Here is an 11,751-nt window from a genome sequence, read left to right on the forward strand (position 1 = left end):
CTGCTTCTCAAGGACCTGGTCACCTTGTCACCTTTTCATTCATTCAATAGTATTTATTGAGCGCTTACTATGTGCAGAGCACTGTACTAAGCGCTTGGGATGGACAAGTCGGTAACAGATAGAGACAGTCCCTGCCGTTTGACGGGCTTACAGTCTAATCGGGGGAGACGGACAGACAAGAACAATGGCAATAAACAGCGTCAAGGGGAAGAACATCTCGTAAAAACAATGGCAACTAAATAGAATCGAGGCGATGTACAATTCATTAACAAAATAAATAGGGTAACGAAAATATATACAGTTGAGCGGACGAGTACAGTGCTGTGGGGATGGGAAGGGAGAGGTGGAGGAGCAGAGGGAAAAGGGGAAGATGAGGCTTTAGCTGCGGAGAGGTAAAGGGGGGATGGCAGAGGGAGTAGAGGGGGAAGAGGAGCTCAGTCTGGGAACGCCTCTTGGAGGAGGTGATTTTTAAGTAGGATTTTGAAGAGGGAAAGAGAATCAGTTTGGCGGAGGTGAGGAGGGAGGGCGTTCCAGGACCACGGGAGGACGTGACCCAGGGGTCGACGGCGGTCCGGAACTCGGGAGCAGACGGAGGGCGGCCATCCCGGGGACGGGAGGCGCCGGGGCCGAGGCCTAGGGCTGCAGGTTGAGCGTGAATTTCCACTGCTGGGACAGGGCGGGGCCGCACACCTCGATGCCCAGGCCCCCGCTCCGTGCGTTGCGGCTGTCCAGGCACAGGTTACTGCCCACGTAGTGCAGCTTCGAGTTGCCCTCGATCTGCTCCCACTTCTGCTGGCTGTCGTTCTCCCTGCAGCTTCACGAGGGCACCGGGCGTCCGCTCCACCACGGTGAGGCACAGGTCCATGTGCTTGACTGAGCGGTCCTTCGTCAAGGCCCACTCCTGGTTCCCGCCAGCGTTGTGGCACTCATACACACCCACCACGCCATCGGCGAAGTGGCCTAGCGTGTCCAGGCAGTTGGTGCCCTGCTGCAAGGCCCCGAACGTGATGTCCTGGTGGTCTGGGACCCTCAGTTCGGGGTAGACGTTTTCCAGGTACCATTTGAAGGGTTTGCAGCTAAGTCTCTTCCTCAGCTCCAGGCGGCTCTGAATGTTGCCATAGGGGACATTCCTAGCAGATGGCACGGCTGCGTAGTAGAAGTTTTTGTACTCGTCCATCCACACCTCTGCGGCTCTGCGCGTGTTTCTGGCGAACACGGTGCCGCTGCCCCCGGGGAAGGTGTAAGGGTGCTGCTTGCGGAAGACGTGGCCCACACGGCTGCAGGGGACGATCTCGAGGCTCCCGCCGCACTGCCACACCCGAAAGGAGATCTCTAGGTTTTGGCCACCCCACACGTCCGTCATCATGTCGTATTTCCCCAGTTCCTCAAAGTACGACTTGTCCATCACAAACAGCCCGCCGGCGATCATGGGGGTCTTTATGGGGGCCACCGGATTGCCCTGCCGGGCGCGGCGCTGCTCCGGGGTCATGTAATCCCATTTGAAGACCAAATTCCAATCAAAACCTCCTTTCAGGTCAGCGGACGCTCCCACGTATTGGAAGTTGTCCATGTTAATCACGTCGATGATAGGAGACACCACACGGGTCTTGTCCTCGGCTACTCTCTCCAGGAGGGGCTCCAGCCAGTGCTCGTTGCACTCGCAGTGACTGTCCAGGAACGTGAGGACTCTGGCCTGGGCCGCATCTGCCCCCCTCACCCGAGAACGCATCAAACCTTCCAGACGGTCGTTCCGGAGAACCCGCACTTTCTCGATCTTCCCCAAGAGAGCGCCGTCCTCCGGATCGTTACTGTAGTCGTCCACCAAGATGATCTCCTTGACCAGGTGGGGCGGGCTTTTCTTCAGGACGCTGGCCACCGTGCGCAGCAGCGCCGACCGGGCCTCGTTGTGGAACGTGATGACCACGCTCGTGGCCGGCAGGTCTACCCGCCACTGCTTCCTCTGGCACTGGTCATGCCGCGTGTCTGGGACGGCCCTGTCCATGCGCAGTTTGTCACTCTCCACCTGGTTGAATTTGTTCCGGGCATAAGGATCCTGTCCCGATCGGACCATGGTGACTCCAACGTAAGCTTGGTCCAGGTCCCCTTTCAGAATGAGTGGAGTGTAACAGAGTGGGTCAACAGGTTCCATGTTTACAGTGAGCTTAGTGAGCAGTGATGAGAGACAGACATTTGGAGCCATGCAGATATTTTGGGCATCTTTCCATGGATTGTGGGGTTTGAGAGACGTGGGTCGGAACACAGGCTGTGAGTTGCTAAGTGCCGGGGGGACTTCTGGGTAGACATGTTTTCTCTGGAAGGTTTGGAATGTGGCGGGGCAGAGAGGGAGTATCTGGGGGCTGAGTGAGAGGTGAGCGCACCCCAGGGTAGGAGGTAGGTGTCAGAGGGTCTGAGGTGAGGTGGCTGGATCTCATAGTGCTGTGAATGATTTGGTCACGCTTTGGCCCTTTAAAGTGGGTTGGGGCAAGCTTGTAGGTAGGAATGGTGCAACGTTTGGTTCTGAGGGGTGTGTCCAGCTCCTGGTGTGCTTCCATGTCTCTTTTGGCAAGGGTGAGATTTTGTGGGATGTGGCAGTGGGATGGAAACTAGTGGAGGTCCTGAGGAGTTGAGACCTGGGGCCAGAAAGTTGCTGTCAGAAAATGATCTGGGCTTCAAGGGCAAGCTGGATTCGAGTGGGTTGAGAAAGGACCCCACAAGCTTAAGGGACAGAGAATGCACGGCCTGAGGTAGAGGAGGAGAGCCAGGAGATGACAGTGGTGGAAGCAATCCCACAAGGGAATTTCATTCTTCCCAGAGCAGGTGGATTGATTGTGTCCAAGGTAGGTGTGAGGTCAAGGAGGATCCAGAGGAAGTTGAAAGTCTTGGATTTCCTGAGAAGGTGGAGGATTCTGACTGGCCTTGGGAGGAGGGTGTGGCTGGAAAGACCGAACAGCCACTTGGTGGGTTTCCCAGCCAGAGTGGGTAGAAAGGTTTAGAATGAGTCGGGTGTTGAGATTCCAAAACATGGGGACGATGGGTGGCGGAGGAGGAGGGGAGAGTGGGGGGAAGGTCAGGTGTGGTTTTTTTCCCCACACTGTGAAAGCAGTCAGTGAGAAAGCCACTGAAGTTTGGGGTGTCCCCAAAGGACCAAAGAAAAGTTACAAGGGGGCTTGCACTAGCTGCAAAGAGGTGGCAGTGAAGGAGGAATCAGTGGTGGGATTAGAAAGGAAAACAAGGTGCCTGTGACCAGCGTTTCAGGTAGCTTGGTCAAGGTGGATGATTTGGGCCTCTACCCATGTTGTGGGGGGAGGGGTGGGGGGGCAAAGAGGTCAGAAACCTGCTTACTGTCTTCCAAGGCAATGGATTGCAACCTCAAGTGTCTCTTTCAACTTTGGAGCTGGGCAAGTTTTGCAGGTAAGGATTCAGGTCAGGTAGATTGAGGTTGAGCAGATCACTTAACCTCCATCTTGTTGGAATTTCAATGTTTGGAAAAAAAAAAAGGGGAGAGTTGCACTCCTCAATCTTCCGTGCTAGCCTGCCAGTCTTGAGTTCCCCAGCACACTGGTCGAATCTCCCCACCTCACTTTTCCACCGAGTTCTTTGGAACCTTTTTCTTGATGCTATCAAATCAGCCTCTTCATATCCATTGTTCCCTGTACTTTCTCCATCTATTCCCATTATCAGTGTTCAAGTTCCTTGCTGCCAGTTGTTTTTGACCTCCCCAATTCCTTCCTTTTTCTCTAAACTCTTTTGGTGATCCTCTCCTATCTCATTCCGTATCTTGGCTAACACTTTGATACAATTCCTCCAGATCCCTGTAGCCTTGCTTGCTAGGGCCTTACATTTCCCCTCTCACAAGCAAAAGTCTTTCATTTCCCTCACAACGACCCATCCGAGAGATAACAAGCAGTCATCTGGGCCTTCTCTTGTTGACTCTTCCTGTCTTCTTACCCCCAGGATCTTTTCTTGACTTGTCCTTTTGTTTTTTTACCAATTTTTTTTCAAACACCCCTTTTTTTCCAAATAGGTGTGCCCCTGCTGCTCAAATTCTAAAAAGTGGTTTGTGCCTCCAGACCTCCAATGTTGGTTAAACTGCCTGCAGGTCCATTGGAGAGATCTTTACCAGACTTTTTGGAAACTTCTGGGTAGCATTCCCCTTCCCCAACTCCCACCACCAATAACAGCTCATGAGTCCTCAGTCTGCTCCTTTGCTCTTCTAATGTCACCTGACTCATTTGGGCTTTGCTCTCTTTTGTCTCTCAGCTGCCTTTCCTACTCCATATTGTGCTTCTGGCTTAGTACACCTTTCCTCTATTATCAGAGCCACATGACTGTTCCTCCTCCCCCCCCCCCCCCCCCCCCCCCCCCCCCGCCACATTTCTTCAAGGCACATATTTCCTTCTGGACTGCGCACCTCTAGCTCTTCCCTTTCGACTTTCGTCTCCACTGCCTTCCACCAAGATTCTCACCCAAAATCCCAGTAGTCCAAATGACATGGGCACTAAATGACTGGTTATGTTCATCTCACCTCTAGAATGCCAGCAGTGGATACATTGGTGAGAGAATTTTTAGTCTGTATTTCTGATGTGGTCAGTTCCAGGGTTCTGCTAGTAGCAGCACTCCAAGCACTATAAAAGAAACATTGGCTGATTTTAAGGTAGGGCCAAGGTGCATCACTTGACTGTGGCAAGGTTAGTGGGGCACCACTTTCCCAAGGGGATTGTTTGGTTGCTTGTTTCAGCACCTAATGTTACAGCACCACAGTAAATATGTGGACAGAGAATGCACGGCCTGAGGTAGAGGTCACAATGTGTCCCCTCCATTCCCTTCCCCAAGAAGCTGGCAGGCACTGGGTCCAAAAAGTCTTAATGCTCTTTGTAAAGTCGTAAAAATCTTTTGTCAGCAGACTCTGCTGGAAGTGTTGAAGTTTGCGAGTGCATGACCCTGACCCCCTTCTTGCCAAATCCAATGGCTCTTACTCCATTCTAATCCTCCTTGACCTCTCTGCTGCCTTTGACACTGTCGACCAGCCCCTCCTCCTCCACACTTTATCTCACCTTGGCTTCATGGACTCCGTGCTCTCCTGGTTCTCCTCTTACCTCTCTGGCCGGTCATTCTCGGTCTCCTTCGCAGGCACCTCCTCCCCCTCCCATCCTTTAACTGTTGGAGTTCCTCAAGGGTCAGTTCTTGGCCCTCTTCTGTTCTCCATTTACACTCTCTCCCTCGGTGAACTCATTCACTCTCATGGCTTTGACTACCATCTCTACGCAGATGACACGCAGATCTACATCTCTGCCCCTGTCCTCTCCCCCTCCCTTCAGGCTCGCATCTCCTCCTGCCTCCATGACGTTTCCACCTGGATGTCTGCCCGCCACCTAAAACTCAACATGAGCAAGACTGAACTTCTCATCTTCCCTCCCAAGCCTGGTCCTCTCCCAGACTTCCCTATCACCGTGGATGGCACGACCATCCTTCCCGTCTCTCGGGCCTGCAATTTTGGTGTCATCCTTGACTCGTCTCTCTCGTTCACCTCACACATCCTATCCATTACCAAGACCTGCCGGTTTCACCTTTACAATATCGCCAAGATCCGCCCTTTCCTCTCCACCCAAACGGCTACCTTACTGCTACGGGCTCTCGTTATATCCCGGCTAGACTACTGTGTCAGCCTTCTCTCTGACCTCCCTTCCTCCTCTCTCGCCCCGCTCCAGTCTATTCTTCACTCCGCTGCCCAGCTCATCTTCCTGCAGAAACGCTCTGGGCATGTCACTCCCCTTCTTAAACATCTCCAGTGGTTGCCTATCAACCTCCGCTCCAAACAAAAACTCCTCACTCTAGGCTTCAAGGGTCTCCATCACCTTGCCCCTTCCTACCTCTCCTCCCTTCTCTCTTTCTACTGCCTACCCCGCACGCTCCGCTCCTCTGCCGCGCCCACCTCCTCACCGTCCCTCGGTCTCGCTTATCCCACCGTCGACCCCTGGGCCATGTCCTTCCGCAGTTCTGGAATGCCCTCCTTCCTCACCTCCAACAATCTAATTCTCTTCCCCTCTTCAAATCCCTACTTAAAACTCTCCTCCTCCAAGAGACCTTTCATTCATTCATTCAATAGTATTTATTGAGCGCTTACTATGTGCAGAGCACTGTACTAAGCGCTTGGAATGAACAAGTCGGCAACAGATAGAGACAGTCCCTGCCGTTTGACGGGCTTACAGTCTAATCGGGGGAGACGGACAGACAAGAACAATGGCAATAAACAGAGTCAAGGGGAAGAACATCTCGTAAAAACAATGGCAACTATATAGAATCAAGGCAATGTACAATTCATTAACAAAATAAATAGGGTAATGGAAATATATACAGTTGAGCGGACGAGTACAGTGCTGTGGGGATGGGAAGGGAGAGGTGGAGGAGCAGAGGGAAAGGGGGAAAGAGGGTTTAGCTGCGGAGGGACCTCCCCAGATTGAGCTCCCCCCTTTGTCCCTCTGCTCCCTCTACCCTCCCTTCACCTCTCTGCAGCTAAACCCTCTTCTTCCCCCTTTCCCCCTCCTCCTCCCCCTGTCCCTTCCCCATCCTGCAACAATGTGCTTGTGTGTTCATTTGTGTATATTTTTATTACTCTAGTTATTTTGTCAGTGTGATGTACACCCCTTTGATTTTTTTTATTGCTATTGTTGTCTGTCTCCCTCAATTAGACTGTCAGCCTATCAGTGGGCAGGGACTGTCTCTAATTGTTACTCCTATGTACAATCTTAAGCCTTTAATTCAGTGTTGTACATATAGTGAATGCTCAGTAAATGCCTTTGGAGGAATGGAGGAATAACTGTATGAGGACAAGCTGAGTGGACCTGGGTTGTTTTCCATCCTGTACACAAAGGCAATGTCTTTCTTTCATATCAAGTGAATGAGATGACAACGTCCAAGAGCTCTTGCAACCTGTGCTAAAATTTTTCTGGTCCCCACTGCTTCCAAAATGGTGAGAGTCCTCTTGGAAATCTATCTAGAAAAATCGTTATTGTACTAGCTACTCTTGGATGGTCCCCTTTAAGTGCCAAAGGTGATCTGTTCTTCAGCTTCTGGGGCATTTGTAGATTTGGAGAGAATTTTTGGATTGGGTCAAGGGTCTGTGAAGAGGCAGATGCAGAGGTGGAAGGTCCCCCTGATTGAAACCAACCTCAAGTTGATGGTGTGATGTTTGTCTTCTTGCTTCTTTCCCCAGAGAGCACTTTGTATTTTCAGGAGTAATATGTCCAGAGCTCTGATGCTGTCAATGGCTGAGAGGCAATCCAACTAATTTTTTGGACTCTTGAGTCACACTTCTTTGGAGGATAACATGTATGGCCTTTCAAGTCATCCCAGAGAGGTCTTGGCAGGGGGGAGAGGGGGAGTTCCAAAATATTTTCTTTTTCCCAAAGAAAACAAACCTTTCAAGTCTTGTCACAAAGCCCAGGTTGTGAGTCCAGTAAGTGCCATTTCCCTCAAGTTGTCTGAACTGTGTTTGTGTGAGGTTCATTAGCACAACCACCTACAAAGTTCATTTAATGAAAGATGAGGTGATGGAAAATTTCTTCCTAGGATTGCTGGAGAAATTTGGGTTTTTTTGTGGGTGGTGGGGGGAGGTGGTGGTGAGGGAGTTAAAATCATTTGCTTAGGAAGACAAATAATTTTTCTTTCTGCAGGTCTTTTTTCAAAGTTTTCCTCATGGGACGAATTGCCGTGTTCCTGACCCCTCACCATGCATCTGTTCTTGGGCCATCTGTGTGGAAATGTGGAGATGGCAGTTATCAAGGTCATGTGGAATCTCTCTTAGCAGACACTGTTCAACTCTGGTTGTAATCTTGAAGGTGGGGATGTGGTACCTAAGACAAACTGTTTCTGTCTTGACACTACCCTCTGAACAGCTTTGTCTTTGAATGGGCCAAGGACTCCTCCCATTCAAGAATAACACTGAGGCTGCAAGACAAAGCTTGCTTTGGTTATCCAGTATGGATTCTTGTGTTCTGGGCACATTTTAAGGGCTTGCTTCCTAGGAGCAAGCATCTCAGAGTCAAGCTTCTGAACCCAGATTTTTCCATCCCCCAACCCTTTGTATGGTGTTGAAAATGCCAGCTCCATCATTCTGTGTGTTGGGCTTTCCATCTGGATTCAGAAGTGAGTTCTGTTTCCAGGTGCATGGAAGCCTCTTTTAAAAATCTCCTCCCTTCCCTTGCACTATCTGGTGGCTTTCTCAAAGCAGTTCGTTAGAACCACTGCTCCTCCTCCATCTAGGTCAAGGTCTGGCTTTACTGGAGCCAGTCAGGTATATCATGGACCGAGGCGGTTCCCCAGCCTCTTTGGACTTGGCTCAGGGATCCATGTGCAAGTAAGTATTGGAGCCTTGGCTCCCCTGATTGCTGAGACAGACTGTGCCCTTTCCGTGTCTATATACATGGAACAAAGTGAAGGGCTTTGATTGATCTATGAAGATGAGGACTGGTTTGCTGTTGGATCCAGTAAATGGATTGGCAAGGTGCAGGTGCTAAAATAAAATCTCTCCTGTGCTGGGAAGGGGGGAAAGCGTGTTGTTTAAGACACAAGGTCCCTTGCATTTTTTCCTCTATTGGCCACCAGAAATACAGAGCTCTAAAGAAAGACTCCAAAGGGCAGAGTTGGGGATTGACACCCCCCATTATTTCCTGAGACCACTCTAAGAACTATCATAGTAGTGTTTCTTGTCCAAAAAGCCCACCCCACCCCCGCCTTTCACGTCCCCAGTCTTTCCTCTGGTTTCATGGCTGGGTGATGTGGACCAAAGCTGAGTCCCAGAAACATCAAAAGGCAGTGGGCCTCAGTTTGAGCCTGACCTTCAAACTCAGCTCCTCTTTTTAGCAACCTCAGCTTTGCATGTAAACTTTGTCTACAGGTCTGTTGGGTTTTTTGAAGATATCAAGTATCTTGTCACTTGGCAGTGCTTCCTTTATCACTGGAAACAGAGATGAGTTTCCAACCTAGGAAAACACCTTACCAATGGAACCTAGTTGACAGTGCCCAGAGCCAGGCATGAGGAGACTGAGTCTTTAAAGTCCCACTTGCTTTAAGCACAGAGCACAATGACTCGGCCTTGAGATTCTGTGTCAACATTGTACAAGCAGGGTTGGGGCCTTTGGACAATCATGGCAGGGTCAAAGCCCTGGGGTGGGGTGGGGGGGCACTGTCACAACTTCCTTAAGGCCCCAAGTATGGCAGGGAAGCTTTTAATGAAACTCATCACAGAAAACTCTGCAAGCTGCTCAAAACACTAGCAGCACTTAGTGGCTGCAGAAGCCACTGAGAAGAGTGGTAAAACAGTTTGGGGTGGGGGGGAGGATGGGGGGGTTTGTGTTTTTCATTGGGATCAATCAAATAACAAACCTTCCCCACTTAAACTCCTTGTATGGTGTGAATTCTTCTTGACCTGGGCCATCTTTGAGGGGCTTGTAAGGTAAACACACTCAGTGCTGGTGAGGGCTCCTTGGCCCTTCTATAATATTCTCTTTAGAGAGACAACAGTGGTCTTGTGATGGTGCCTTTCATGTTCCTCACCTTGCCCCACCCCCCTTTCATCACTTTTCACTTGTAATATGAACATTTCTTGCTCAAAGTTCCCAGGCCCCAACCACCAGGGCTCTAGTGGGCCCAATCTTTCCATGGCCTCACCAAACTCTGCCTGCCCTGAAATCCCCCCCCCTCCCCCCAATCGGAAACCCAACAAGTGCTGGCCTCCAAGTTTGCAAGTTTATTCCTCCAAGAGACAGACCACCTGACCCTCTCCCCCAATGGGATCTTTGAGGAGGGCACATTTTCATCCAGAGAAATCATTGCCCAAAGCCCCCAAGGGGTTGTCATGACCTTTTTTCCTCTTTCCTGGGCTATCTCCCTCTTGGCTCCTACCCCACAGATTCAATGTGGCTACACACCCACAGCTTCTCCAGGTTCCTTATATTGAACAGGGAAGGAAGAAGTCTCAAGTGTGTAACTGAAACCCCACCCCCATTCAAGGCACTCTGGCCTTCTGACTCTCCTCCAAAGTCCAAAGCACCTAAAAAACCCTGTCTGTACAATTCCTAGTTACCTTGTGTTATTGTTACACTGAGGACAAGAGCTTCAACACTCCTGAGGAATGGGCCAGAATTGTCCAGAACCCAGCTGCAAAATTAGTCACCTCAAAAAACTCTGGCCCCAAAAGCCAAGGTCTAGAGATTGAAGAACAGGCCAAGTGCCTCTACCCAAGAACTAAACAGGGGAATCCTAATCAAAAAACACCAACAGCCCCATCATGTTAACAACATTGCCTCCCAGCTCAAACATGCCTTGTTCAAGCCTAGAGATACTTCAAGCAGGCTTTATAAAACCTCTCTAGACCAAGATTTCACTCTCCACTGCCCATCACTCCCCCAATTTGTGGATTTGGCACATTTGGTCTCCAGCTTTTTGGGTGGGATAAATTTCCTGAGGGCTTCACAAAAGCCCTTTTCAGATCCAGGAAGCTGCTCATTTCTCTCTATTCCAAACACCAAAAAACCTCAGAACTGAGGATAAATCCAAAAAATGTGTTTTTGTGTTGGAAAGACACCAACCTCAATGACTCACAAAACTTCATTCCCACTGAACGCCCCCCCCCTCCACCCCCATTCTTGCCTCTAAACAGACAATCTCCACCCCAAAAAGCAAATTTTTCCCATCTCCTTTGACCATGCCCAACACCTTCCATTACCCAAACCTGCCAGTTTTTCCTTCAGCAACTCAAAGGACACTTCCCAAAGACTTCCCTCAACACCACATTCAATTTACCTCCATCCATTCCTAATTGTGAGCTTCCCTGACTCACAGAGCTCCACCTGGACCATTCCCACAACCTGAAAGAGACCTCTTCACCCTGAAACATCACAAACTCAGCAGAACACTAAACACTCTCAACCAACCCCCTTTCAATTTCCCAATCACTGCTAACTTCAAACCTGAACAAAACACTGGAGGGGCTAGGTTCCTTTGTGACTCTCCAATACTAGCCCCAGAAAAAACCATCAGGCATTCATTCCTTGGACACTTTGTAATGCACATTTCACTAAACAAGATGAGACATCATTTTTCAGGTCCTCCCAGAGAGGATTATGAATCCTCGAAGTTGTTTCAGTTTAAAATCCTCCTCCAGCCGCCAAATTCAACCACCACGCCAGTGCCACCTTACCAACCCTAACTTGCCCTAATCCAAGCAAACTCTACCAATCTCTAACCACAAAAAAGCTCCCATCCCTTCAACATAATTCCTGGAAATTAAAAAGCCTGAAACCTACCTGCAAGGCACAGTGACCCTGAAAACAAATGATTGCTGTGATGAAGTTGCCATCACTTAGCTAGATTCCCATATGCTGGAAGATCTGTTCACAACCTGTTTCAACTCCAGAAGCACCCGTTCACCCACCTCCAAGACGCCATTAACAACAGACTCCATCAACTTTCCCTTTTCCCTTTAAGATTTCTGCTTAAACTTCACAGCAACATTGAGTCTAACAACTGAAACCAAACTCACCTTAAGGCTAATGTGTCATACCCACACTCCCACTTTCTCTCCAGAAGCACTTGTCTCTATCCCTAAAGACAGTGGCATGGGGGAAAAAGGTCCTCCTTCCAGAAATTCCTTTCATGACCACAGCAATGACACTCTCTTTGCCCTTCCCCCACCACCACCCCAAAAACCCTTCCCTACAAGCCACTACACAGTATCCACCTTCACAGGGA

The 11,751-nt window shown here is 49.9% G+C and overlaps 1 protein-coding gene across 1 annotated transcript; it reads right to left on the reverse strand.

Moving 5' to 3' along the window:
* Nucleotides 1-628: 628 nt before the first annotated feature.
* On the reverse strand, nucleotides 629-2,149 carry LOC114805495 (polypeptide N-acetylgalactosaminyltransferase 2-like). Its single transcript, XM_039914724.1, is given in 2 exon segments — nucleotides 629-814; nucleotides 816-2,149. Coding segments are annotated over 2 exon segments (1,515 nt in total). The 3' UTR covers nucleotides 629-633.
* Nucleotides 2,150-11,751: the final 9,602 nt, after the last annotated feature.

Source organism: Ornithorhynchus anatinus, chromosome 18, assembly GCF_004115215.2.
Source record: "Ornithorhynchus anatinus isolate Pmale09 chromosome 18, mOrnAna1.pri.v4, whole genome shotgun sequence".
Classification (NCBI taxonomy): Eukaryota; Metazoa; Chordata; class Mammalia; order Monotremata; family Ornithorhynchidae; genus Ornithorhynchus; species Ornithorhynchus anatinus.